General features: G+C 61.3%; 1 protein-coding gene across 6 annotated transcripts; it reads right to left on the reverse strand.

The window, feature by feature from the left end:
* Positions 1–2,084: 2,084 nt before the first annotated feature.
* On the reverse strand, positions 2,085–26,253 carry PTH1R (parathyroid hormone 1 receptor). Of its 6 annotated transcripts, XM_072721053.1 has the most exons (16): positions 26,088–26,253; positions 23,881–23,936; positions 21,385–21,507; positions 11,326–11,428; positions 9,370–9,504; positions 7,657–7,767; positions 7,439–7,557; positions 7,220–7,314; positions 6,891–7,083; positions 6,246–6,399; positions 4,596–4,656; positions 4,211–4,277; positions 3,882–3,976; positions 3,322–3,463; positions 3,160–3,201; positions 2,085–2,644 (listed from the first exon to the last, which is right to left on the reverse strand). In XM_072721053.1, exons 3-16 carry the CDS (start codon positions 21,457–21,459, stop codon positions 2,249–2,251), a joined length of 1,788 nt encoding a protein of 595 aa, XP_072577154.1. In that variant the 5' UTR covers positions 21,460–21,507; positions 23,881–23,936; positions 26,088–26,253; the 3' UTR covers positions 2,085–2,248. The 6 variants fall into 6 exon arrangements, with proteins under 6 accessions (XP_072577154.1, XP_072577158.1, XP_072577157.1 ...); XM_072721057.1 differs by lacking the exon at positions 21,385–21,507 and having other exon boundaries at positions 26,088–26,242; XM_072721056.1 differs by lacking the exon at positions 23,881–23,936 and having other exon boundaries at positions 26,088–26,227.
* Between the last annotated feature and the right edge of the window lie 1,504 nt (positions 26,254–27,757).

Consider the following 27,757-nt stretch of genomic DNA (forward strand, 5'->3'; position numbering starts at 1 on the left):
GGAGCTGCTCAGGGGCCTCTGAGTGGGAAGGCCGGCCCTGGCCTAAGGGCTCCAGGTCTAAGTTAGCAGGAGGGTCCTGGCCCAGGGCCTTGGGCTGGTGTAAGGTCGAGTCCTGTCCTGGACATCCCAGAAATGGTTCCCGGTCTAAAGGGGAAGGCCTGGCCCTGTCCTGGGGGGTATGTAGTCTGAGGAGAACAGCCCTGTCCTGGAGGAACACACATTCTTGAGGGGTGAGCACAGCCCTGTCCTGGGATGGAGGTCCCTGGTCTGTGAGAAGAGGCTAAACCCTGTCTTAAAAGAAATCCAGTCTGAGAGGAGAGGTTCAGTTCAGACTGGAAGCGATGGTCTCACCCAAGATTGGGGCCTGGCCTTGTGTTCCAGGGCCCCCCAAGAGGGAAAGTACCAAGAGGGTACATTCCTTCCAAGGGTCTTCAGAGGTCTGGGGGGCACCCAGTCTGAGGGGGAAGACACAGGCCTGTCCTAGGAGCACCCTAGGGTGTGTTTCAGGGTGAGTGGGCCTCATGGACTCGACTTCAGAAGCCTCCCAAGGAGGAGTCTGGGATGGAAAATAGGGCCCTGGAGCCCAGCCAGCTAGAGAGGCCTCAGCGACTATGTGTGGGGTAGGTGGGATGAGTTTGCCAGAAGGCCCAGGGGTCCTGTAGCTCGGAGCCCTGAAGAGGGACATGATGCAGACACCCCTAGGAAGGGGATGGGGGCCTGTCCTGCTTGGGTCTCCTCTGTCCGCCAATGCCTCATGCAGGCTCCTCCCTGCCACCTGCCTCCCAGAAGGCTCCCTCTCCCCTGAGCTCTGAGTGACCTCCTCTGGCCTCTCCAATGGGGCAGGGACTCTTCTAAACGTGGCTCAGAGCTCGTTGCTCTCCCTGTATGATCTCCAACAGCTCCCAGCATTCACAGCAGTCCTCGATGCTTAAACTGCCTCAGCGGCCCTTTGGGTCCTGGCCCTTCGCGCTCGCTCGCAGCATTCCAAGCACATCCCACCACACAGCGCTCATGGGTGCTCCAGGCCTTTGGGCAATCGTTTGCCTTCCCCGCCATCCTCAGCCTGAGGCTGCTGAGTGTCTCTGCCACCCTGCTGCTAAGTGAGTCTGTGGTCCTGGCCCCGTGACCCCCCCCTCCCCAGGGGTGGGAGTGCTGTTCCAGATGGGGAGCGCTTTCCAGATGCTGAGTCCAAAACCGTTTGCACTGAAGAGGGTAGGGGGGCCAGCTAGGGGTACTAGCCCGTAAGGCCCAGAGGCGAGGCTGTCTGCAGACTTGAGAAAGAAGCTTGTTCTGCTCAGAGCATGGGGTGGAGAGGCACTTGGGTCAGTTCTCATTATCAGGCGAGGAGGGCCTGTGCCATTCTAGAACCCAAGCCTGGACTGGGCAGAGGTCATGGGGGCAAGTAACCGGGCAGGCGGGTGTTAGATAAGGATGCTTAGTGACAGCCTGAGATCCACGGTGAGTGGATGTACTGAGTCCTGCAGGCCCTCACCCCAGCCGGACCTGTGGGCTGACCCCAGGCTCCCTCACAGCCCACAGCTCACTTGATGGCCTTGGCACACTCTCAGTCTGGTCGCCAGAGGTGTGTCAAATCCAGGGTGGGGGCTGGGGATCATGTGTGCAGAGCTCCGAGTGCCTCAGCCCCCAAGGGGCTCAGCATGGCCACCAGACAGGCAGGAAGGGGCTTGGAGCAGGGCCAGGGATCCAGAGATCTGCCGTTGGCTGCTAGTGAACAGTGACAGGGCAAAAGGGGACGAGATGGCCTAGAGGAACCCGGGTTCCCCCACCCCACCCGACCCGGAGGCCTGGGTCTCGGCAAAAGCAGCCTAGGTGGCAGCGTGCGGTGGGGAAAGGCTGCGGCCTGGCTCCTGCATGGCTCCATTGGGCCCCTGGGGGACCCCCGCAAACTCGGGCCACTCTAGGCCTCTCCCAGGTCCTTCCTGCTGGACTGTGTGCCCCACCGACCCCTCCAACTGGCCCGTGGCCCCTGGAGGCCCTTCAGAGGTGAAATCCAAGAACTTCTCCATGGCTTCCACCCCTCCCCTCCCGAGCCCCAGTTCAGACCACAGGAAGCTACACACCGCTTCCTTTTCCCTTTTCTTTCTTTTTTTTTTTCGTTTTTTTTTTTTTTTTTTCCTGTTTTGTCTTCCCAGCCCCAGCCCTGAGTGGGCAACTGTCCAACCGCCTGTCTCTTGGTCCGTCTGTCGGCCCTTATGTCCACGAGTCCAACCCTGGCACAGGTCCCCGGTCACATGACCGTCTCCCACTCCTCCTGCAGCAGGGCGGGAGGCCGCTCCGGCGCGGAGGCCTCCTCGTCCAGCCCCGAGCAGGAGCCGTTGAGGAACCCATCGTCCTTGGGAGCAGCCGTGGCAGGTGGTGTGGCCGGGAGGGTCGGGGCCCCTGGCTTGGTGTGGCCCGGGATTGGTGGGTGGCCGTTGGTGGTGGCGGTGGTGGTGGCGGCAGCGGCGGGCAGCAGGCGGGGGCTGAGGGGCAGGCCAAGTCCCGCGCGGGGGCCTACGTTGGTCACGCTCGTGTGAGACACCATCGGGCCGTAGCTGTAACTGCTGCTCCCACTTCGGGCCTTGCGCTTGAAGTCCAGGGCCAGTGTCCAGCGGCTCCAGGATTTCTTGATCTCGGCCTGTACCTGCGAGGGCCGCGGGAGGGCGGACCGTCAGGTTGGCGGCTAACCCCTCCTCCTGCCATGTGTGCCCCCAGCCCCGGCCGTGCCCTTGTCCCTGCCCCTATGCTCAGCCCCGAATGGAACCAGAGGTGTGGGGTGTTCCTGGAAAATCCCAAGGCCAAGTAAAATCCCTGCATCCTCAGAAGTGGTGCCTGGCTGCAGGCAACAGACACACCCAGAAGCTACAAGGCTCCAATGGCTCCGGGGGGCTGAGTCCTTCAATTTGAATTACGGGGAATTCAGCCCTGGGGTTGGGAAGACCCTGCCCTGCCAGAGATTGAGGAGCCGGCAAATCCTAGCTCATCCTGAGCCTGAATCATCTGGAAAGACTCTCTGCCTTCAGAATGTCCTTGGGGATGTCTTGGAGGAACAGAGGAATTGGGTGGAAGAATGGAGGAATAAGACTTGGGGGACCCCTGGCACTTCTGTGTCCTCCTTGCCTGGCCCCAACGCTGCCCCCCACCTGCCACCCTGCTTACCTCGCCATTGCAGAAACAGTATATGATGGCGACAAAAAATCCCTGTGGAAAGACGTGTGTGGGGTCAGGGCCCAGAGGCCGCATCTGGAGAGCGTGGGAGTGGCCGCCCCTGCCCTGCGCCCCCTTCCCGCCCTCAGCCAGGCCTTGGCCAGGGTTGCGCACCTGGAAGGAGTTGAAGAGCATCTCGTAGTGCATCTGGACTTGCCAGAGCGTCCCTGAGACCTCGGTGTACGGCGTGGCCATGAAGACGATGTAGTGGACGCCAAAGAGCGGCATGAGCACCAGTGTGGATTTGAGCAGCTTCCTGGGCCAGCAGGGCAGGCGGCTCAGGGACAAGCCACTTCCCCTTGGTAGGCACTGTGCCACCTGCACCTGCCAGCCCCAAGCTCTAGGCGCCTAGAGTTTCAGCTGAGCCACCACCCTCTCAAAGCCACCCACTGCCCACCTGTCCCTCGTACTCCCTACAATCAGCTCTTTGAGGGGAGGTCTGGGTTTGTCCCTGCCCCCTGCCCCCTCACAGACCCCGCTCTAGGGCAGGGTCTAGCACTTAATGGCTTAGGTTGGCTCTGGGATGGCCCCAGAGAAATCCCATTACTGCTCAGGGTGGGGCCAGCCAGGGAGTCAGGAGCCGAGTCCTTCCCATGACACAGGCTCATTCCTGGGGCCTCTGTCTTTGTTTTCCTACGGGGCACTGGGGCGTGATGCCCCCGGGCACAGCTCACCGGTACTGCTGCCGCGTGTCACACCGGCCGGCATTGGTCTCCCGCAGCTTGGTGGCGAGCACCCGGACGATGTTGATGAACAAGATGAAGTTGAGCTGTGGGAGTGAGGCAGGGCTGCGTCTCGAGCTGCGCCCTAGCAGGGTGGGGGCGAGCGCCCTGGGGCCCACGACCCTGCCAAGGCGCTGTGCTGCTGCTGCGTCTCCAAGAGGACCCTTGTCTTCCCCATCTGGGCCAGGGCGGGGGTCGGGTGCTTCTCAGGCCTGTGGCTCCAGCCCTGGCGGCGCCTGTAGCGCACGCCCCCACCCGGCCCCATTGCCAGCCCCGCTCACCACAATAGAGGCCAGGATGGGCACCTGGATGATCCACTTCTTGTTCCCGGAGCTCAAGTCCCAGCACCTGGGGGAGGCCGAGGCATCAGCTCCCACCCCTGTTCTCACCCTGCGCCCCCCCCCAGAGTGGCCCCAGAGTGGTCTGCTCTGCAGGCAGCTGTTAGGGACAAAGGACAGGGTGCTGTTGGGTATGGCGGAGCCTGAGGCTGCCCTCACTTCTTTTGAAGCAGCCTCTTGTGACCCTGAGAGAGGACCGGGCTCAAAGCCAGACAGAAAATGGTAGCGGGGCCCACTCAGGGCCAGGGTACAGGGAGCTCCCTCACACACTGCACAGACCAAGGGGGTGCCGGGGGGTATCCCGGGCCCCTTCTCCACCTGGACCTACCCGGTGTTGGCCAGGGTGGCTCTCACGCTGACCCACACAGCCACGAAGACGGCGGGCAGACCTGTGGGCACATAGGGATGGTGCATGAGGGACCGTGGGCACTGCCCATAGACCTACTATGCAGGTCTCTCCCCTCGGCACACCCTGCCCGGCCCATTCCTCTCATCCTCCATGACCCCCCTCACCCCGGGCCCACGGGCGCCTGGTGATGGAGCCACACGCTGACATGTGCTGCTCTGCCTCCCCAACAGCCTCCTCCCAGGACTCTAGCACTCAGGACCCAGTTCAGTCCTCTGCCCTCATCTTGGCTCTGCATCTCCTACCCACACATGCAGACCTGTCGGGTGCGTGGCAAAATAGGGCGTTGCTAACTTCCCCATGCCCAGACCATTCCCTCCTTGCCTTTAGGCTCGGGCTGAGAGTCCCTGGGGGGAAGGGGCCTAGTACCAGCAGTTTTCTGTCCCAGCACCGCCCTGCCCCCAACACACACACTCAGTTTGAAAGGTCCTAGCCACCTCCTCCCCCCCCAGGGATGAGGCTGGATGGAGTGATAGTTGTCATCCAGGCTGAGTAAAGGCCACAGGGGAACCCTGGTGTTCCCAGGCCTGAGTCAGCTCAGATGGCACATGTACGGTACCTCTGAATGAGCCCTGACTCTAGACAGGAGCCCGGGTTCCCGCCCTCCACCCCCTCACACTTCATTCTAGGTCAGGTGCACCCTTGGGAGGGGCAGGGTGTGACCTGGGTTTACGGTGGGCAAAAGAGCTGTGACATTCTTGTGTCCCTCAGTTCTGTATGCTCGCAGTCTGTGTGTTTCCTGCCCAACCCTCACACCCTCTAGCCCCAGAGCCCAGGTCAGTTCCAGGGACCAGAGCCCCAACTCTGGGGCTTGCCGTGGCTAAAGTCAAGGTCAGAGTATGTGCCAAGGGGCTGTGGCTGTTGACCTGAGAGCTTCTGGGTGCCGAGTGCAGGGAGGGCTTCAGCCACCGGGCCTACCCCTCTGCAGTCTGGCCAGTTGCCCCGGAGCCCAGCCAAGCTCTGGTGCTGCCAACAATAATGGACAATTATCAGTAACTCAATCCCAGAGCCCATGGGGGAGGAGTGCAGAGCCCCAGCAGCCCATTCGGCAGAGGGGCTGCTGAAGCCCCAGATGAGGCCAAGAGTCCGGTCTGGGGCTCTGGGTCATGGATCCCACAGGCAAGGTGGCAGTGGTGTGGACAGTTCCACGTGGTGTGGAGATTGGTAGGGAAACAGTGCTTGGGGTGGAGGGAGCATCCCAGATCTCAACTCCAGCCATAGGATGGCCTCTGACCCACCATCCCACTCTGATGCTGAGCTGAATCTTGGCCTGAGAGCACCCCCTCCCTCTCCTGGGTTTAAGCCTCCACGCCAGGTGAATCTGCCTCCAGGTGAGCCCCAACCCCAGGCTGAGCACCCACTCCAGATACACCCAGACCTCTGGCCAAGGCCTGTTGCCTGAACCTGGGATGGGGTTAGAGTCAGAGAAGGGGTGGGCAGACCACACACTGGTGGCTCCAGGTCCAGGCCGGGATATGCTGTGTGGACACCTCACTCTTAGTGGCCCCTTTGACCCTGCTGCCTTGTGGTCCCACCCTTGCCTTTGCCACGCTGCCCGCCGCGCCTGCATACCCCAGCCGAAGACTGTGAAGCCCCACAGGTACTTCTTCTCTGAGAAGAAGGCCATGAAGATGAGACTATGCAGGTACAGCCCCTCCACCAGAATCCAGTAGTAGTTGGTGGCCAGGAAATAAAGGAAGAAGGTCACAGCTACCCTGCAGCCCGCCTAGGAGAGCAGCTGATGTTAGCCAGAGGGCCTGCCTGCACCTGGGGAAGTCGGGGATGGGCTAGGGGATGAGCTCGGACAAGTGGTGCTGGCCGACGAAGGGCCAGGCTCTGGTCAAGGGCCAGGGCAAGGGCGCAGCTGAGGAGCGGGGGCAGGGGTTGGGGAGGATGTTGCCGGGGGCAGGAGGGCACTCAGGACAGGGGCAGGGGCCAAGGTGAAGAGGTGGGTGGCTGTGGGGTGCTGGGCAGAGGCAGGAGGGTTGATGAAAGGGGCGGGAGGGGGACAATCACAGAGTCCTTGGCCGAACAGGCGGGCAGCAGGGCTGAGGCTGGACTAGGGACACGGTGGGGTGTGGGGTGGCTGTGAGCGGGCCCACCACGATGGCGGTGACGCCCAACCCGCGGTAGCAGGAGGCAGGGGGGGGGTGCCGAGCTGGAGGTGCCCAGGGCCGGGCCGCGGCCAGGGGTGGGGGTGGGGGCGGGGGCACTCACGTAGCCGGCGGTGGCGGTGGGCGGCGGGGGTGCCTGGGCGATGGCGCGCAGCTCTTCCTCGGTGAGGCGCTCGGCCTCATCGAGCGTGGCGCCCGAGTAGAGCACCGCGTCCTTGACGAAGATGCTCACGGCGCGAAGCATGAAGGACAGGAACAGGTGCATGTGGATGTAGTTGCGTGTGCAGTGCAGCCGCCTGCGGGGCGCGACAACACCGTGGGTGGGGGCCCGGGGACACGCGGGGGGGGGCGCCCGGGGAGCCGGGCTGTGTGCGGGGGGAGGAGGGGGTGCGCAGAGGGAAGGTGTACCCCGGCTGCCCCGGCCCCGCCCACCTGAAGTAGGCCAGGATGAGCACGGCCACGGTGAGGGAGGCCAGCGACACGGAGTAGCCCACGGTGTAGATCATGCCCAGGCGGTCAAACACCTCCTGTGTGCGTGGGACACACAGTCAGCGCCCTGGGACTCAAGGTTCGCTCAGGGGTCACCAAAGGGGTGGAGGTGGCCTTATCCAGATCACCCCCTGATGGGGTGGGGAAAGGGAAAACTCGCACCCGTTCACGAGTCTCGTTGGTCAGGAACTTGACACACTCGCTGTAGTTGGCCCACGTCCGGTTGTGTCCAGGCACCAGCTCCCAGCTGCCATTGCGGTCACAGCGACGGTAGGCATGGCCTGCAGGTCCACGGGGAGGGTCAGCGTATGCAGAGAGGTCTGGGGCCCTGAGCTCCCAGTCTCTCCTGGTGGTCCCTGCCCTACTCCAGCCGGCCTTACCTTTGTGATTGAAGTCATAAATGTAGTCGGGACAGGGCACAGCCACCACCTCACCTGGTGCCCCCAGCGGCCAGCAAAGGATGTGGTCCCACTCGGGCAGGCAGGGGCGCCCTGTGCCCACAGAGACAGACAGACAGGGTGGGGGACACCAGTCAAGTCCATGGTTAGTGACCCAGAAGAATGAACACACCTGTGGTCGCTGGCTCCCTCAGGGACAGGTGTGCCCCAGGACTGGAGAACTCAGGCCTGGAGCGTTCTGGAGAGAATGCATTGAGCCTTACTACCTACTGTGTCCTCCATAGAATTGAATCCCTGGCCTCACAGAATTCACCTACAGCCCCTGCGTGCGGGTACTGGCACTGGCCCTATTTCCTAGATTGGCTGGTGGAGGCCAAGAGAGGCAAGTATAGCTTAGGGCCCTGCCCTCCTCAGGTACTCAGCCCCTGGCCAGGTCTGTCTCTTTTTCCTCTGCTTTTGGTCCCACCTCTAGGTGTCTCTGGAGAAGGGCAAGTGCCCAGACTAACTCCCTTAGTTGAAAATGTTTTCCATGGGACCCCTGTCCAGAAACCATGGACGGGAGGCAGGAGGTCTAGCTCTGCCAGCTGGACTCCCAAACAGCTGCTGACCTCAGGCAGGTGTCCACCCTCTTTGCGTTCCAGTTTCTTCACTGGGTAGCTGGGATTGACCATATCAGCCTGTGCTTCCACCACCATCCCAGACCACCCTAAGCACCTGCTATAAGACTTCAATGATCATTTGTAGGGGGAGGTATACTCCCCCAAATCCACGTGCTAATTGTGGCATTCGAGACAGGGTAACATATTCTACTTTGGGGTTCCAGCCTCACAGCAGAGATACTAAGTGACCTTGGAGGGTCCCCAGCCTCTGAATCTTCCACTTTCTTCTCCCCTAGTTCCCTTCTTTCCCCCTGCAGGGCTCCAACCACAGGACTCTCCAGCCATCCTGGAAGGCTGCCTTGATGGCTGGACCCACCCCAGCTTGGTGAAAGGCTCTCTGTCCTGGGCACCATATTCCCAGCCCCGCCTGGCCAGGCCCACAATTCCCTCTGGTCCCTGGGGAGCCACAGGGTGACCACAGCCTCCCAGATGTGGCCCATCTGGAATCTGCTGCCCACCCAGCCGGTTCAAACCGGCCCTGTGGCTGCAGCCTGGGCTCTGAGTTTGTCTCTCCTTACCTTCCTGAGGGACAACACAGCCCTGCATCTCCCTCCCTCTCTTCTTCCCTCCTCTGCCCACTGTCCCAGGCCCCGCTGCTCCCAGCCACCCTCCTCTCCTGCTCTGTGTCTATGGCCCACCACTCTATGTGTTTTGGTGCGCCCTCTTCTGACACACTGGGTCCCAGTCTCAGTTTACGCCTCCTGGTACCCTCTCTGTCTAGGTCTTTGTATCTCTCCCTGCTCCTCTGTCTCCCAGGTTCTCTGTCATCTCTCTCCACAAGAGGGGCCACAGCCCTAGGTCCCCCACCCCGGGGTAGTGCGGAGCAAGTTCTCTGCCCAAATCTCCCAGTGGTCCAGCCCCCTCTGCATGATCCCTCCTGGGCTCTGTGTCCTCCCAGCCCCTCCCCTGCTTTCCTGGGGAGCGGGCCACAGCCTATGCCTTTCCACAAGAGCTCAAGAGCATGAGCTCACTGAAAGGGGATAGAGCCGTGGAGTGGGCGGGTCTCAGCCAGTCTCGGATGGACACACAGACATACCTTGGTGCCTGCTGCCAGTGGGCACCTCCTTGTCCTCCTCGGACTCAGGGTAGAGCTTCCCAGATGCCTTCTCTTTCTTAGGCTTCCCTGATGTGGATGCAGAAGCCCATCCTTTGTCTGATTCCATTATGTCAGCTGGAGAAATCAGAGCAGTCATGGCTGTCAACGAACTGTGCTATGGCAGGGGACCCAGGTACCTTCCTGCCTTAGAGGGATCCCCTTTGTACAGTGGGGTTGATCCCTGCCCTGCTGACAGCCCAGGCTGTTAGAGCTGAGGTAAGAGGTGAGAGACTGCTTTACAAACTGTAGAGCACTCGCCAGGTGCAGAAGTAAGCAGAGAGCATGGAGACTGTCAACAGGAGGTTCAAACGGGAGCGAACACCATGTGGGTGTGGGATCAACTAGTGGGTTGAGCAGTAAGTGTGGATAAGACTTGGGTAGAGGTCCTGTCCTCCGACCCAGGAGCGGGAGCCAGAGCCTGTGCAGGAGGACAAGACTCCCACCAGGGGGCGCAGGACAAAAGTGGACAGTAGGGGTGATGTCCGTGGAGGTTAAACAGTGAAAATGAAGGCTGGCTGGAGCACGTTGCAGCTCAGGAAGCTGGCGGTGTGGACGCCATGATCAAGAGTGTGCAGTTGTCAAGGGTGTTCAGGCACCTGCTCCTGCTGCTCCAGGTCTCTACCTCACTGCAAAGTCTCCCTCATTATCTGACCTGTGTCCCTGCAGTTACCTGGGCCCTCCCAGGTCAGGGTTTGTGGCAGCAGTGTGAAGCTGAGTACGGACCCCCAGACTGGGATGGAGTGGCTGTGCCCGTTATCCTGCCTGACCCTGGAGCGTTAGTGGGAGGGGGGGAGCAGGATGAAGCGGAGCAGGAGGAGAGGAGCTCCATCAGGATGAGGTGCCATCGGGGGGAAGGTGCCCCTGGGCTTCAACTGGGAAAAGCACTAGAACCCAGAGTGGGGGGTGGGCATCTGATCCCCAGACCCTGATGTGATTGGGGCAGGGGACCAAAGAGCCACCAGAGGAGCCAGTATGGACAGGGCTGGGACCGCACAGACCATGTGAATCCCTGTGACTGTGAGCAAAGCCCACATGCGACAGTGTGTGTCACTGTGTGCGCTTCAGTCCCTAGCAGTGTAGGGGCCAGCTCCAGACAGGAAACGGTTCCCCTCGGCCAGTCAGGGGGGTCTGGGCCTCTTCCAGGTTGATGAGATTAATCAGACAGGCAGCAGAGGCCTGAATGCCTACTAATGAGCTCCCAGCAACGCTTTCCAGGAAGTGGACTCAGGGAAGAGATTAGCTGGAGATGAGGCAGGAACTGGGAAGGCAGGTGAGTGCCCTTCCCACCTTGACCTTGGCAGGGGTCCCTGAAGATGCGGTGCTGGTGTGCAGAAGCCCCCCTGGCCCCATGTCAAACCCCCTCTCCTGGACAGAGACCATGATTCAGAGTCATAGATACCCATCCCTACCCTCTATCCTTCTCCCCATCCAGTCCCGTGGACCCTTGATTCTCCTGACCCTGGACACCTTAGCCTTGTCCTCTGGCCAGGTGGCCTTCAAAGATCTACTTATTCTATTGGACCTGCCTTGGATACCTCCTCCTCCAGGAAGCTGTCCCAGTGCACCCCAGTGGGGTTTGGCATCCTACTCTGCTCCTGATCCTGGTGTGCCCTGCCAGGGCTAAGCCTGTTAGGGATGATTTAGGCTGTGGCTGCCTTCCTACTGCCCTAATCCCACCCTGGGAGGGAAGGCTCTGCATTTCAGCCTGCTGACTTTGATCACAACTGACCCACCTCGCTTGGGCCTGACCCTCCCTTTAACTGGAAGCCCTCTCCCCTGCTGCCCCGTGGTTCTGCATCCTAGGCTCTCACCTGCCTTGGGCTCCTCCCCCGCTTCTCCTGACCTCGCCCCCAGACCCTCCTTCTTTGGCCGCGCCCCACCGGGCTCCGCCCCCACCTGGCCTCTGCAGGACTTCTTTGAGCCGCTTCTGGCACTGGGCCTGGGCGCGGTGCAGCAGGAAGATCTGCTCCTCTTTGGTCATGACGTCATCTGCATCCACCTACCAAGTTGAACGTCAGACTGCAGGCAGGACTTCCCAACCCAGTAGCAGGTCCCACAATCATCCCAACCTCTCTGAGGGAGTCCCGCCTTTCCAAAGACCCTGAGTCTAGAATTTGGGAACTCTGCCTTATGTAGCTCCCACTTTACCGATGGGAAGCTTTGGCTCTGACGGATAAAAGAGGGAGGGGGGATGTCCCCTGCCTGCTCGCTAGTAACCCTGTGGGCTGCAGCCACTGATACTCTCGGTCCAGTCTGTTCCCCAAGGGTACAGGGAAAGGGATTGGAATGTCCCCGGATGTATCCTCACAAGATCCTGTCTGTGGGGGACCTAGTGGGGAGAGGGGGTGGATGAGGAGTGGTGAACTCTGGGGATATAAACCAGGCCTGGATTCTTTCAAGCCCTGGTGCCCTGGGGGACCTTGGGAGTCACCAATTTCCATCCTGGCCCTCACCCCAGTCAGTGCTTTCCCCAGTGAATGGCGAGTGCCTCAGCTGCTCCCACCCCGGAGATCTCAGGAGCCAGAGGTCGGAGGACCTGCTGGCAAGTGGTCCGGCTGGGCGGGCGCTCCTGTGCGGGCCGTGCGCGGGAGGCCCCGCAGCCCTGCAGACCCGAGTTCCGACGGTGCCAGCGGGCCCTGGCTTCCTCCTCTTCCTCCCGACCTGCACACCCTGGGCATTGGCTGCCACCCGCCGGGACACTTGGTATCATTTTGAGGAAGAGAACCAGAACTTCACGGGCGTCTGGGGGCTGAACCCGTGTTCCTCTTAGGGTTCCAAGAGGGCCAGAGCAGGCCGCACGCTGCCCCGGGGAACGCTCCGGGCGACCAAGCCGGGCCCTTCCGCGAGCGCGACCGCAGAGGTTAGGAGGCGGCTCGCGTCCCCCTCCCGCTCAGGTCTGACGCGTCGTCCCCTGAGGCCCCAGGGCAGGGCTGCGCGCGCCGACCCCGCCGGGCGGAACCGGGCCCCTCGGCCCCGCAGCGGGCAGGGCTGCCGCCCCTCGGACGCCCCGGGGCCCCTGCGAGCGCAGCGTGGCCGGGCGCGGAGCCAGGGGGCGGCGCGCGGGGGACGGGGCGGCGGCGGCGGCGGCGGCGGCGGCCGGGGCGGGAGCGGGCTGCAGGGTGCGGTGGACTGACCGCGTCTCTCGGCGGCAGCCGCAGGGGCTCCAGGGCCGAGGAGTCTCCAGGGCGCTCGGCCCGGCCCGGGGGCCGCGGCTTCCACTTAGCGGCGGCGCGTGCGCGTGTGCGCGCGTGTGCGCGTGCGCGGCGTCGGGCGGACCGCGCTCCGCTCCCGGCCGTGCGCTCCAGCGCGAGCAGCCAGCGGCGGCCCCGGCCCCGGCCCCGGCCCGGCCCGGCCCCGGCCCCGCGCGCTCGGCGTGGGCACCGTCCCGCATGCACACCTGGGGCGGAGCCTCGGGGGCTGGGGACACGCGTGTGAACAGCGGGCGTCTGTCGGGTGACTGTGCTTCCTCTGCCGCGGGAGCCTGCGACCTCAGCACGGCCCCTGCCCTGCCCCCGCCCCCACCCCAGGAAGGGCCGGAGCTCAGCCCGACGTGCTCCCTCCTCTCCCCTCCCGGCTCTGCAGCCTCCCCGCCCAGCGCCGCCGACTGGGGCAGAAGCGACCTGCAGGACGACCTGCCCGAGTCCAGAGGATCCAAGATTGACCTTAAGTTCTCTCTGTGCGTCTGGCACTGGGGCTCCCTGCGTGGCTGCCCCGCTCACCCCGACCCATTATCGCACCCTTTCGCTACTGTTGCCATCATTACAACTAGTACCTCCATCAAGAGCCACCACCACCTTCACCAATGACACCAACACGACTGTCACCATCCCCCATCACCACCGCCACCACGAGCACCATCCCAACAGAGATGAGGACCCCATTACCATCACCACCACCGGCCCTACGCCCACCATGACCAACACCGCCACCACCAGGATCACCACCATCTGCGTCACCACTATCACCATCACCACTGAAGGTGACATTAGCACCATCAGCCCCATAAGCACTGTGGGTACCGCCTCTGCCGCCGTCTTATCCTTACTCCCTCACCACACCCCCGCCCCAACCTCCATCTCTCTCAAGACAGATACCCCGCATGGAAAGCTCCCGAGTGACTGAGGTATCCACCAGTCCCCGAAGACTGGCACACCAGCCCTCCCAACAGACAGACTGGCCTGCTGATGTGACGGAGGGCTGGCTGACATGGGTGGAAAACTGCCCATTTGGCAGACTGACTGACAGGTGTGCTAGCTGGGCGATGGCCAGGGACTAACACGTGCTCTGCTCAGCCCCCACCTACTGCTGTTGGCTTTTCCCTCTCTGTGGCCAAGAGGCATCCCCTCGTCTCTGGAGTCTGGTTTCCACGGTGGGGCTGGGAATGCCTGGGAGAAGGAAGGCATGTGTCTCCAGCACCCCATGGCCCTCAAACTCCTCCATTCATCCACAGGGATGGTGCCCCCACCCTGGACTCCCAGAACTTATAGGCCCCATTTCTCTGACTGCCACTGCAGCAAGAGGAATCCAAGCCAGAGTCAAGGAAGCACCAACCCAAGGCAAGGAAGGCAGTTCCACACCAGGTTCACTTCACTTGCCTTGAGTGCAGCTCCCCCGCCTGCAACACCCTCGTTTGCCCCTCCCTCCAGCTGCACCCTCTCCTCACCCAAGGAGATTCTGCTGGCCAGCACAGGAGCTTGGATCGCGCCTCCACCACTGACTGGCTCTGTGTCTAGGAAAGTTGCTTAACCCCCGTGATCAGAAAGATAGGGCTGTTGGTGAGGATTCAGTGCGGTACTTCGTGGAGAGCCTGGGTGTGGGTGGGGTCGGGGCAAAACTGGTTGCTCTAATTGCTCCCATTAGCAGCAGCAGCACCAAATCATGGCTCTCCCACTCTGGTTACGGGCACCCCTGCTGCTGGGCATTGAGGGTGGCCCCAGGCTGGGGATGTAGAGTGGCAGGGGGAGATTGGGTACATGAGTAAGTCTAGGCTACAGTGAGGGGTGGATGGGAGGTGGGACTCCAGGAGGGTGAGGAGCAGGGAATACGGGAAGGCCCACTGGGTCATGTGGTGTGTGATGAGCTTTTGGGGTGATCCAACCTGGACTCACAGTAAGAGCCCAGATCACTGCCAGTACTCCCCCCGTCCCAGAAAGCCTGGGCTTGGTGGAGGGGCAGGCAGGAGGACCCTTCATCTGCCCCTGCCCCAACAGGAAGCTTTATGTCCTCGGGGTGGAAGGGAAAGTGCAGCTCTGATTCCCCTCCTGGCCCGGTGACTCTGTCTGCTGCTCCCTCTCCCCACCTTTCCCCTCTTCCCCTTCCTTTGCAGAGTTCAGATCTTTCTGGCCCAGCTCCTGGAGTGAAGGACTCAGGTGTGCATCAGTTTAGATACATAGAGTCTGCAGATCTTGGGTTTCAGGAGCAAGAGGTGAGGGAGCCAGCGCTGGATCATGGCCAGGCATCACCCACTAACTGACGGGGCCACCGAGCCCTGGCACCGGGTGTCCCGAATCCCTCCCTACATCCCTCTTAGGGTCTCACGTTAGGGCTGACTTCCCCTGACTTAACCACCCTGGGGCTTGGCTTCAGTGTCCCTCGCCTTGGCACACCCCCCATCTTGAACCTCCCAACACAGAGCCTTCCTGTGTGCACATGTGTGCACGATGTGCATTTTGTGAACATGCAGGGGGTGGGTGGGGTGATGCCCTGACCTCAGCCCTGAGCTGAGAGGAGTAGGGAGAGAGGCATCCTGGGAGCAATGAGCTGGTGTTTGTGGGGCTCCAGGCAGGGTACAGGTGGAGGCTGGAAGCCAGTCTGTTATTTACAAACATAGAAGCTGCTGTCCCAGGGAGAGAGTAGTGTGTGGTCAAGAGGCCCGGATGTGTTTCTCATTTCCTGAGTTCAGAAGCCCGGAGGAAGAGAAAAGCCATCTGCTCATTACCCCTCCCCTGGGGGGCAAGCAGCTCCTTCTACCTTGCAGGAAGCCCCATTGAGGAAAGATCGGTGTGTCGGGAGTTGGGGATGGGAGTGGTGGCGGCAGTGCGGGTGGAGGTGAGGACAGGGAGGAGACAGCATCAAGGCTGGTGATGGTGATGGAGGTGTGACGGTGACAGTGGTGGTGGAGAGAGCCAGTTCCATGCCACTGACCAAATGAGGGCCACTCCTCTCAGTTTCTCTCCTTACTGCCAAATTCCACACATTTGCTGTCTGTGATCCCAGACATGCCTACATTCTCCTCCAGGCAAAACTAAGGAAGGAATACAAGGGCTACTTCTCCAGCTGCCTACACCTCTGCCTTTGGGAAAGGGGCTTCTTCCACGGAGTGGCGTCAGCCTGGAGATGCCCTCTTGGGTCACCTCATCCATCCATCCACCCTGGTTCAGCCTGGTCCCCTGGGGGAAGGTGACTGTTGGCTTCCTGCTCTCCTCTGGAGTAAGCAAACCTGCCTGTTGGTGTCCATTCAGGCCCTCTGCCCACTGGCACCTGCCAGTGCCCCTGGAGCTTTGTCCACACCTCCTTTACCTTCTACCACAGCCCCTTCTTACAAATGGGGACATCAAGGCTCAGAGTCACAGTTAAAAAGAAGAGGCCCAGTCTGCTGGACCCTGAAGCAGCAATCCTGGATGAAGCACCCATTTCCATGGATGCCCGAGTGCGAGCCTCAGTCCCAGCTTTCCAGAGTCCTCCTGGGCGCTGTGTCTTCTGCTGCATCAAGCAAGTGCCTCCTAGCAGAGCCTTTGAGGCAGCCTGCACAAAGGGAATTCCGGGGTGGGGGCAGACAGGATCACATGGCCCTGGTGCTGGTGATGGCATCTGGTGCTCAGCTCTAATGGGACAGAGGACAGTTGCACCCTGGTGTTAGGAGTGAGGAGAGTGGTACCTCCAGAAAATCCAGAAGGAGAAAACCTTGGCTCACAGGAGACCCCCTCGTGACCTCCTGGCCTTCCTGCATCTCCTCTCCAGGTTCCACTACTGGGACCTGTGCTGGCACCCATCGATGTATCCCGTGCCAGCTGGCCAGGGATTGCTCCCCGCCCCTTGCTGCCCTCTGTCTGTCCGGCTGGCCCGAGCAGGCTGGGACGGGCTCCCTGCCGGGGACACTCCTGCCCCGCCACCGCTGACAAGTGCTGACTTTTCCTCCCCCTCTCCAGGCCTTCCTGAACAGGCTGCCTGTGTTCGGGGCTGGGAGGGGCCGGGGGGAGGCACTGTGACGCCTCTCATCCTGGCCAGCGTGGACGCCTTCAGGGCAGGCGGTGGGATGGAGCCTGGGATGGCGGAGTTGGCTGCTGGACCCGGTGGATCTTCACAGGCGGCCTCTACCTGGCCTGCGGTACCAAGGCCCAGAAGGATAGCATGGCCTAGCCTAACCGTACGCCTGGTCAGCAGAATAGGATCCCACCAGGTCTCACCTCCACCTAAGGCTGGTCCTAGAGTTGGGGTTCTTTAGGGTATAGAGGTTTCTGACATCTTTGAGAATCTGAGCGAAACTGCCCTCTCTCCCCGTCACACCGTCTTTGGCAGACAATATCAGGGGTCTGCAAAACCCCCATCCCACCCTTTCCTTTTCCTAGGGACTCACTCCCCGCAAGAGCTGCCTTCCTGATGTGGTGGCTGGACCAGGGAGTGTCCCCAGAAGGCCCACAACAGGAATCTGGGGGAGGCCGCTTGACGCCTCATTAAAACATTCCGAAGAAAACCCAAGTTCCCGGGAGGGCTCGGCCCCCCTCCTCCTGCTCTGTCCACAGGCCCTTCCCAGAGCTGGGGTGTGTGGGGGGTGTTTAAGGGCAGGTGATATAAAAAGCCTCAAAAAATCAATACAAAAAAGACAAATAACCCATAGAAAGATGAGTAATGGCTCTGAACAAGCTCTTAGAAGAGGAACAATAGACCAATGCAAAGTCCAAAACTCATGGGTAATTGGCAAATTAAAAGGACAAGAGACACCATTTTTCACCTATCAGAATGGCAAAGGTGAAAATCTTCATAACTACCCTATGAGACAGAGGGAGTGGGAGAGAGACCCTCCTGGTCACTTCTGGTATTGTGCATAGAAACTGCCACAGGCTTTCTAGAGGGCAGTTTGGCCATGTCTTAAAAAAAAAAAAAAAAAAAAAAAAAGGAAAAGAAAGGAAAAGAAACGTGCATGTGCTCAGACCCAGCAATGAAGAATCTAGAAATACCCTACAGGGAAATGGTCACACAGGGACATAAGAGGGCATTTCAAGGAGCTTCCCTGCCACTGTCTGGAATCATACACGCACACACAAAAACTATACAGAAAAGGTCTAAATGTACATTTCTGGGGGCTGCTAATGAATCCTAGGTTTTGGAATACTATGCACCATTAAAATAATAGATTTATATTTACTGACAAGAAGATCTCCGAGATACACCTCTTAAGTAAAAAAATGTACACAGGAGAGCTTTACCTACAGGTACCACTCATTTAGCAACAAGCAGAAAACTGACAGAACAAAACTCTGCTTTATACGTACACAAAAGGGTTATCTTTTGGAAATAAACAGACAAAGGTCTGGGAGGACATCCCCCACACAGACTGTTAAAAATGGTTTTCTCTCGAAGAGCACTGGGACTCGGGAGTCATCAAGAATGAATTTTGTTTAATCTGTGTTATGTGACTCTTTTATAAGAAAGAACATATTCAAGGATTAGTTCAATTAAACATAAGAAAGTACAAGCAAAAAAATAGAAGGATTTTATGAAAGAAGGAAAGAAAGAAAGGAACAGAGAAACAGAGAATGAAAGAAAAAAAAAAAAGAAAAGGAAGAAAAAATTTTAAAACCCGCCATAGGACACGGGGATCTCCTGTCAGCACATCCCTCACCTTGCTTTGGAGGAAGCTCAGCACGGGAGTCTGAAGACCTGGGTTCAAGTCCCACCTCTGGCACAGACTCACTGCGTGAACCTCAGGACCCTTTCCCATAAAATGGGTGGGTGAACGGGACGAAATAAGAAAACATTTGTGACAGTTTCTAGTTCAGCATCGGGGGACAGTCATTGTTCAATACATGGTGGTTCCTTCTGGTCTTTAAAAAATGGGCCATGGCCACACTGGCCCTAGAGCAGGCTGGGGCCTAACCTCCCCAGCCACCACAGTCCCTCCTGTGCCTGACCCCGAGGTCACATCTCTATGCTCGAGGCCCATGTTGACCTGCGGCCTCTGCCATGGCAGTTTCTCCTTCACATGTATGCAAGCTCAGGGCGTCCCCAGGATGAGGCGCCCCCAAGGCTAACACCATCCTTTGCCCCCTACTCACATCTGTGGGTCCATCCCTTCCTCCAAAATTCACTCCATTTGGCCCCCAGCACACAGTTACTATTCTCTGTAAGGACAAAATGGACCAGCTGAGTCTGGCCACAGCCCTTTCCTCCCGGTGGGATGCTTTTTGATCCCCCAGCCCCGAGGTCCCTGGAGACGGGAGCCTGCTCCTGGGGCTGGCTGGGCAGGCAGTACACAGGTCTGGCAACAGAGGCCACCAGCTGAGTTCAGTGGACTTGGTGGGCATCAGCACAGATGTGGATGGGAAGGGCAGTCCCCAGGTTCAACAGAGGAAGCTGGCAGGCTGGCAGTGTCTCGCTGGCTCCAGCTGAGCCCAGGGGGCCTACAGGGGATTGGGTGATCCTTGAGCCACATCCTCCAGCCCTAAAACCAGGGAAGGCCCATGGCCTCAGTGTCCAGCCACGGATGTCCCCAAAAGGTCTCAGGGCAGATCCAGCCATGGCACCCCTCCTGCCCTGCCCTCAGACCTGCCCCAGGGCTAAGCCAGGCAAATTCTCTGCATGTGCCTCAGCTTCCCCAGAAATCAGTGTGGGGCTCTGGGCACCCGTTACCCCCTTCCCATAGAGACACGGGGCTTGGCAATAGATTGGCACGTGAAAAAAGATGGTCCTACTGATTTCGTGATTCAGATTATTTTAAAAATGGGAACAATAACAAAACCTTTTTTTCTAGGGTTGTTGGAAAGATTAAAACTAATTAACACAGGGATCCCTGGGTGGCGCAGTGGTTTGGCGCCTGCCTTTGGCCCAGGGCGCGATCCTGGAGACCCGGGATCGAATCCCACGTCAGGCTCCCGGTGCATGGAGCCTGCTTCTCCCTCTGCCTGTATCTCTGCCTCTCTCTCTCTCTCTGTGACTATCATAAATAAATAAAAATTAAAAAAAAAAACAAAACTAATTAATACAGTAAAGTGCTTAGGACAGTGTCTGGTGAGTAGAAAGCACTAAAAAAGCATTGATTAAATGAAAAATAAGAACTAGACCTGGGTGCACATGTGCTCACAAATGCGCACACACACACGCGTGTGCACGACTATGCTGCTGCAAGTCATGTGCAGACCCACAGCTTCGGACACATGTGTTCACACACGACTCAGCCACACGCTCACCCGGATCTAGAGAACAGCCTGCCCAGAGTCCCAGCGGTCCCGCTCTGACAAACAAACGACTCTCAGCACCCTCACGTCCATCATCCTGTCTACCCCAGGGATGTGCACGCAGATTGCGGCTGGCTCGGCACACACTCTGGAAGGGACGGTGGTGGGGAAGGCACGCCTGGCCCAAGGGGGAGGGTGGGGAATTGGGTCCGGGTCCTGGCATTTATTTCTTGTAAATGGCCTTGACTTCCCCATCTATAAGTTCTCGTATGGGGTGAGGTTTCTGGCTTTGGGGAGCCAGAGTCGTGAGGGCATGGGCACCGGGGAATGGGTCTTGCCACGCTGAGGGCCCCCCTCCGCCCCCCCAGGAGAAGAGAGCCCCACTTAAATCAGGGGATTCTTAGGCAAATGTTTCTCGCTAGTTTTTTGCAGAAGGTGTGGAGGATAGCCCTGGTCCCGCGGGCCTTAGGCAGGGCTGGAGGACTCCCAGAGCTCCTGCCTTCCCGCCTAAGGTTCTTCCCGGGTAGGGAGCTGGTCAGGAGAAGGTGGCTGCCTGCCTGCCTGCCTGTTTCTCTAGAAGGCACATGCCCACCTGGGAGGTACTGGGGAGGCAGCAGGGGCCTTGGAGCCGGACACACAGGCAGACAGCCTCCTCAGCAACGGGCTAGTCCCGTGAGACAGGGCTGCTGTGGGATCCGACTACTCCCCGAGTCCTGGCCCCCCATCTCTGGCCCAGAAGGGGGAGGATGCTCCCCCCGCCCAGCCTCTGCCAGTCTCTCCTTTTCTCTGCTATTCTTGGTCTATCTACTCCTTCTGCTCTGGGGAGCTCTCATCTCCACCCCCTTTGTCTCTCTTCTCTCTCTCTTGCTTATCTCCCAACCTGCCTCTTCTCTCTCTCTCTCTGGTCTCCTCTTGGTCTCTGCTCTCAGGATGGGGGTCCCTCACTCACCAGAGTCCCCCTCCAGCATGTTTCTTCTGGAGGAGTGTCCTGTGAGGGTGGTCTCCTTCAGAGGACCTCCATCCTTCCTCCGGGCCACATCACACTCGCCTCCCTGGGCAAGAGCGTCTGCGTGTGTGCATGCGATGGCGAGAGCTGGAGGGGACCCCTAAATCCTACCCCTAACCTAGGGGATTCTGACCTCAGATCCACAGCCCTGTGTCCAGGATCCCAAACAAAACTTGCAGAAAACAGAGGCCCTGGAACAAATCTGTGGGACCCTCGATCAGGGCCAAAGCCAGGTCTACTGCTAGATCACACTGTCATCCCCGAAGGCGACACAACCGGAGCAGTGGAGCTCCCAGAAGCAGAAGATAGAAGAACCCCAACCACAGAGTTCCAGACCTGGGACCCCAAACCCAAGCTTCAGCCATAAGGAGATGGGAGCCATCTGGAGCCGAGTCCAGACACCCCAGAGACAGCGGGCACCGGGGATCTGGGGTCAGAGGGGCCGTTCATCCAAAGTTCAGACTGCCCAGGGAACCCAAGACTCCGCGCCCCGGACCCACCCCAGGCACCGCAGAGCAAGCCCGCAGCTGTCCCCGAGTGCCGCGAGGGACTTACCAGCGCGTACGCGGAGCTGAGCACCGGGCAGCAGAGCAGCAGCGCCAGGCCGGGCGCGATCCGGACGGCCCCCATCGCCGCCGCCTAGGGCCCCGTCCCTCGGGGCAGCCGCCGCCGCCGGCCCTGGTGGTGGTGGTGGTGGGGTACAGAGCTGCGTCAGGCCGGCTGCCCCGCCCACGCCCGGGCCTAGGGGACCCCGGAGGCCAGGCGGCCCGAGGCCCCGGGGCCCGGCGCGGGGCCCATGCGCCGAGGGCGAGCGAGCGAGCGAGCGCAGGGGAGCAGGAGAGGGAGGGAGGAGGGAGGCCGCCGGGGGCCGGGCGGGCGGCGGGCGGGCGCCGAGCGCTGCGGAGCTGCCCGTCTGCCTCGGAGCGGAGAAATCACATCCATATGGCCGGGCCCCCCGCCCCCGGCCCGCCCCCCGCCCCCCCCGCGCCGCCTTTTCTTTCTTTTTTTTTCTTTTGGGGAACTGGGAGCTGCGGCTTCGCCCCACGCCCAGTGGGGGAGGGGTCGGGGGAGGGGTTGGGGTCGCGGTCTGCGGGGGGCGAACCGGGCTGTTATTTTTAGCTCGGCGGCGAGCCCCGGGCGGGGCGGGGAGGGGGCGGGGCGGGGCGGGGGGCGCGTTTCGAGGCGCTCGGGCGTGCAGTTGAGGGACGCGAGCCTAACTTCGCAACCACGCCGAGCCGTTCGGTGCTCCGCCGCCAGCTCCGTGCCCCTCAGCCCCCCTCGGATCCCCATCGCGCCTGCGGCTGCCTCCCGAGCCCTCTGCGCATCCCGGGCCGGGCCCCGCCCGCGCCCCCGCCCGCGCCCGCGCCCGCGCCCCCGCCCGCGCCGCCGGAGCACGCCCGCGGCCGGGACGCTCTGCCTGTCGGCCTGTCCGTCCGTCTCCAGCTCCCCCAGCCTTGGCCTCCGCTCTCGCAGCGGCCCCGAGCTCCGTTTCGGTCACTCCCTCGCTCCCTCCCTCCCTCCCCTCCCCCTGCTCTCTCTCTCTCTACGAAAACATTTGCAAGTTTCCAAAAAAGCCACGGAGCCGAGCGGCACGGGGCTGGCGGCTCCACCGGGCTCCGAGGAGGCGCCGCCGACTGACACCGAGACGGAGCAGCCCGCCGGGGGCCCGGCCCGGCCCGCAGCCGCCCCGAACCCAACGCCCCCCGCCCGCGCCCCCCCGCCCCCCCCGCCCGCGCCCCCCGCCCGCGCCCCCCGCCCCGCCCCGCCCCGACCCCGACTCACTCCGAGCGCGCCGCCGCGGCCCCCGCCCAGCCATGGGTGTCGGGGACCCCCCGACAGCCTCCCCAGGACAGCGCCCCGTCCGCGGCCCCGGGGGCACCTCATGGGGCTCTCGGGACGCCCTCCGGCCGGCCCGGCCTCCAGCGCCCCCCGCCCGGCCGCCGCTCCGAGCCGCCGCCCGCCGCGCGCGTCCCTCGCCTCGGCGTCTGCCGCTCCCCCTGCCCCCGCGGCCGGGCGCCGCTCCCCCCGCGCTCCCCGGGCCTCCCCCGCCCCCGCGCCCGCCCCCGCGCCCGCGCCCGCGCCGCCCCCGCCCCCGCCCCCGCCCGGCCGAGCCGCCGGGCCGAGCCCGCTGCCCCTGCCCCGGGACGCTCCTCTAGAGGCCGCGCCCCGGGCGCCGGCGGCGGGGGGAGTGTGCAGGGGACGGGGCCAGGAGCTCGGACGTCGGGGCCCGGGCACGTCGCCCGGGACGCAGCCGCCGCTCGGTTCTCCTCTCCGGGCAGCACAGACGGGGTTTTCCGGTCGGCCTGCCGGGGCCGGGGCCGGGGCCGGGGCCGGGGCCGGGGGCCTGAGCCCGGAGCCGGGCCTCCTCGCGGGACGCGCCCCGCCGCGGCGCTCGGGCGGGCCCGGGGTCCCCGGGGAGGCTCCGGGCCGCCAGCCCCGCCCCGCCCCGCTCCGCCGCGGCCGCGCCGGGACCCCCCGCTCGGGAGCCCCGAGGGATGGGCCCGCGGGGCTCGGACCCGCCCCCGCCCGCCCCCGCGCGCCCCCGCCCGCGGCTCGGGGCTCACGTCTCTCCCACCCTCCCCAGCCTCGACCCTCGCGGACGCCGGCCCGGCCTCCCCGGCTCCGCCCCGGGCTCCACCCCGGGCGGCTCCAGCCGCGGGACCCCGGGCTCAGCTGGGACCCCCACTCCCGAACCCGCCTCCTGCTCCACCCCTTCACACCCCCAAACCGTCCTCGCGGACTCGGGTCCACGGGGGACCCTGGGCTTGGGGGAGGAGCCGGAGGAGTCTTTGCGGGCGGGGGCGGGGGTGCAGGGGGGGCGGGGTTGCGTGCTCTGGGCCGGGAGGGGACGGCGGAGCGCTAAGAGGAGGGGGTCCCGGACCCCCAGCCCCACACCTTTCAGGATCAGGCAGGGAAACTGAGGTGCTTGGAGGGCCCGGGGTGCCTGGAGAGCAAAGAGCTTTAAGGATGCTCAGGAGCAAGCTCATGTGGTGGTCGGGGCTCTTGGAGATACCATCTGGGCTAAGTGGCAGTCCCTGCCCGTCCACTTACCAGTTGTGGATCCTGGGCAGGACGACTTCCTGCTGTCTGGGCCTCAGTTTCCTCATCTGTAAAACGGGGACTTGACCAGCTGATTCAAAGGGCACTTTAACTTTACTGTTTTAGTGCTGCAGAGGGTAAGACCCATGGGCTCTGTGGACTCCCCAGACTCAGCCTGTGGAAATTGAGCTCCTCAGAGCCCCCAGACCAGCACCACCCCCTCTTCCATCTCAGGGATGGCCCCTACCCTCCATGTGAATGGATCCGCAAGCCGAGCCCCTAAGGTCACTGGAATCCAGCTCTAGCCAGCTTTCCCGGCAGCCCATCCTTGTCCAGGCGCAAATCCACCCATCTCCCCTACTGGCCCCACAGCTGTTTTCTCCGTGACTCTGTGGCCACACCCTTCTCTGTGCCCCACTACCCTCAAGTTTCTTGCCCTGGTGATTAAGGACTACCCTGTTGGAGGCACCAGCCTGTTTGAGGTGACTCTCCCCAATAGGTACTGTCCACTAGACAGCTGAGCTTCTCCCCATGTTCACTCCTCTGTCCTTGCCTTTGTCGTTTACTCTGCTGGGATCACACTACTCTTGCCTGGTGTAAAGAACATCCCTCCCTCCTCGAGACCACATCTTTTCCACTACTAGCAGGGGGCACAGGTGGGTGCTGTGACTTGGGGGCTACCCCCTGTGATGTATGGGTTTCTTGGGAAGAGGGACAGAGGCCCACGTGCCCAGAGTGGGTAACTAAAGAACATTTGTGGTTCTCCAGTGTTATGTTTTGATGGTCTTGGTTTTATGTCTCTGTTTCTATCCATTCTAATGACCACCCCTGCCCTGTGGTGATGGGGGCGGGGGGGAACCAGTCATGGAGGGATGGGGGCAACTGGGGTACAACTGGGGACTAATGTAGGGAGTCCTCAGATACCAGGAAGCTTGAGATTGGGAAACACACAATATTTGTACTGGGGAGGGCCAGGGTGGGCTGTGGGTAGAGCTGCAGAGAGGGATCTGATGGCTATGAGCCTCTTAAGGGTGTTTCTCTGGCCATGACTCCATGTGCCTCACCCCAGACATGCCTGTTGAGGTTGATCCCCTAAGGCACCTCCTGGTCTCTGGTTAAAGTGCCACCGTGGAGGTTGTGTGTCACACATTAACTGGTAGCACCCCAGTGCTTAGCAGAGCCAGCCTGCCCTCTTTGTCAGGCAATCCCCGTGGGGCCCCAAGGGTCAGTTTCTGGTTAGTTTTAGGTCAGTTTCAGTGGCGTTTGAAAAGGCTTGGTTGGGGGCAGGGAGTCCCCTTTGGTGACTCCCGTCTCTGATGGGGTCCTTGGAGGAAGAACCAGGGTAGTCACTAGAGCTCAGACCTGGAGCAGGGTCTGGACTCTGGCCCAGGGGCCCTAAACTGGGCTCTGCTGCCATGAGTAGGGCTGTGGCCAAGCTCTATAGACCCTAGGGCCAGGGTGGGCAGCAAACTCAAAAAGAAAATACAGAGACTCAGCTCTCAGCTCTGCTGCCTGGACTTGGTCCCTCAGAAAACCCCTCGTTCCATTCTGGGGGCTCTCTGGAAAAATTGGCCTGCAAACCCTCAACAGTTCATCCCCTAACCCTAGCCCCAAAATCAGCTGGAATCCCAGTCTCAACCCCGACCCCATGTGGGTCTTTAGCCCAGTGTGACCTCTAACCTCTGGCTGAACCCTGACCCCAGACTGAGCTTCCACCAAGCCTCAATCCCAGACCTCTCTCTGGTTCCAGTCCCCTCTGGAAGCTTTTCAAGGCAAGAGGCTGGTAGGGGAGGGGATGGCCAGGCCATAAGTGAACTGAGGTGCCACTTTTACAGCCATTTCGGCTGCTCATAAACACCCCCCACCCGGATGAGTCACTGGAGGCTCCCACAGCAGCTGGTCGGGCAGCCCCCTCCCCTTGCAGCAGGAAGCCTGGTTTTCTCACCTCTCAGGAAGGCAAAGGGAGGGAAGCTGGGGGCACAGGGGGCTAGGAGGCTGTGTCCAAGGCAGGGAACACTCTTGGGGCACCTGGAGGAGACCCCCTGCTATAGCAATGTCAGATCCACAGGCATCACTGTGCAGGCATGCCTTGTCTGCTCCACAGCACGACACGGGTATACACACACACACACACACACACACGCACACACAATGGGGTACCATGGCCTTGCCCCTCCCAGCTGTGCTCGGATCCCAGGGTTACCTTGGATCCCACTCACCTGGAGCCCACAAGGCCTTCCAAGTAGGGCCTGGGGACTCAGAGCAGGCTCAGGTTGGCCATGGAGGAGAGGCCATGGATTGTCCTTGCGGCTTCTGTATGGTTCAGGCCTAAACAAGGATGTTGCTGCTAGGGACAGGAAGAGGCTTGAGTGAGAGCTTTCACTTGAAAAGAAAAATTAATTATTTTTTACTAAGCCCTGCACCAGCCCAGGACTTTGTCCCAGACCCCTGGTGGGGGAGCAGAGGCAGGTCCAAGGGTAGCAGTGTTTGGTACCCTGAGCTGGGCCCTCCCCCACCTCCATGGGTATGCCTGCCAGGCGCCCAGGCCTCTGCTGTGGATGTGCCTCAGGGGTCCTCTCCTGGCTCCACCAAGCCCATCTCCAGCCAACTGTCCTTCTATTTGTTCCTGTGTCCCTGTCTGCCCTTTCTGGCCTCTCCCACATCTCAGAAATTTCAGGCCCCTGTGAGGTATGGACAGAGCCCCGTGAGGATTTCATTCAAGTTTTGGGCACCTGAAGAAATCAGATGGAAGCTGAGGGCAGTTCATACCCAGGTCCCAGGCAGGAAAGCTGAGACCTGAGAAGGCCTCTCACCTCTCTGTCCTGGGTACTCAGTGTTCCCCGACCAGGTGACATGTGGGGACACTCATTCTACGCAGCCCTGGTTCTAACCCTGCAGCCCCATGGCCGCTCTGAATCTGCCTCCTCGTCCACTGCAATGTGGGTTCTTGGCATGAAACCAGCCAGTGTCACCCAGGCTCAGAGTCTGCTTATGCAGTGCCAGGTCCCGGAGGCAGAGGGTTGTGGACAGGATGACCTGCCTTCCTCTGTGGTTCTGTGAAATGAGCTCTGTCTGAACCAGGGCTGGGTCCAGACACGGAGAGTGAGGACGTGGACGGATGGGGCGGAAGAGGCCCTGCCAGGTTCTGGAACCTCACCCCTGCACCTGGAGACCCTGGCTGGAGGCTGCCCTTCTGTCTGAGTCCAGCCTGAGCTGGTTTGGGTCTGAAAGTCCTGGGCCCAGCCTGACAAGGTGTAATGATTCACGTGGCAGCTGCCGCTCAGCACATTCCAGCCGGAGCCCCCAGTGCCCAGCACGTGAGGCGGCTGGCCCCAAACCAACCCTCCACCCGCAGCCAGGGCACGTTCCTAGGGGCCCCCATCCCCAGGGCGGAAGGGGGCAATCCTTCCCCAGGTCTTCCAGGCTCCCAGGGTGGGTACCACATGATGCAGTTTCCAAAGGACTTTCTAGTTCGTTCGTTCACAGGCTGGAAAGGGAGGCAGAGAGCTTGGCCTTCAGGTGGGAGAGATGAGGCTGAGGGAGTAGACTGGGCTGGCCTGGATGGGGGGGTGCTTGGAGCGAAGCGGTGACAAACAAGCGTTTACGGGGTTCCTGCCCCATTCCCCCCTGGCGCTGGGCTGCTCCCAGGCACGCAGCTCCAAGCCCCCCCACCCCCAGTGGAGAGGCCATTCTGTAACCAGCACCTGTGGGGGACCGCACTTCTGTTTTACAGGCCACAGGACAAGTGTCCAAGGGGAAGGAGCTCATCTGCCCTCTGTTAAGCCCGACTCTCCGCTCACCAGCCTCTCCCCAGCCTCTCCCTTCTCTGAGCCCCTCCCCACATCCTTGCTCTTTCGGCTGTTCCTACCCTCACTGGCCAGGGAAGCTG

Source organism: Vulpes vulpes, chromosome 9 (assembly GCF_048418805.1).
Source record: "Vulpes vulpes isolate BD-2025 chromosome 9, VulVul3, whole genome shotgun sequence".
NCBI lineage: Eukaryota > Metazoa > Chordata > Mammalia > Carnivora > Canidae > Vulpes > Vulpes vulpes.

Excerpts from the sequence above, each read along its gene's own strand:
- PTH1R (XM_072721053.1), bottom strand. The coding sequence starts at position 21,459 with ATGGGGGCCGTCCGGATCGCGCCCGGCCTGGCGCTGCTGCTCTGCTGC. Across the intron at positions 11,429-21,384 it reads TCAGCTCCGCGTACGCGCTG|GTGGATGCAGATGACGTCAT; the intron begins GTAAGTCCCTCG and ends TCAACTTGGTAG. Across the intron at positions 3,977-4,210 it reads CCATCCTGGCCTCTATTGTG|CTCAACTTCATCTTGTTCAT; the intron begins GTGAGCGGGGCT and ends TCACTCCCACAG.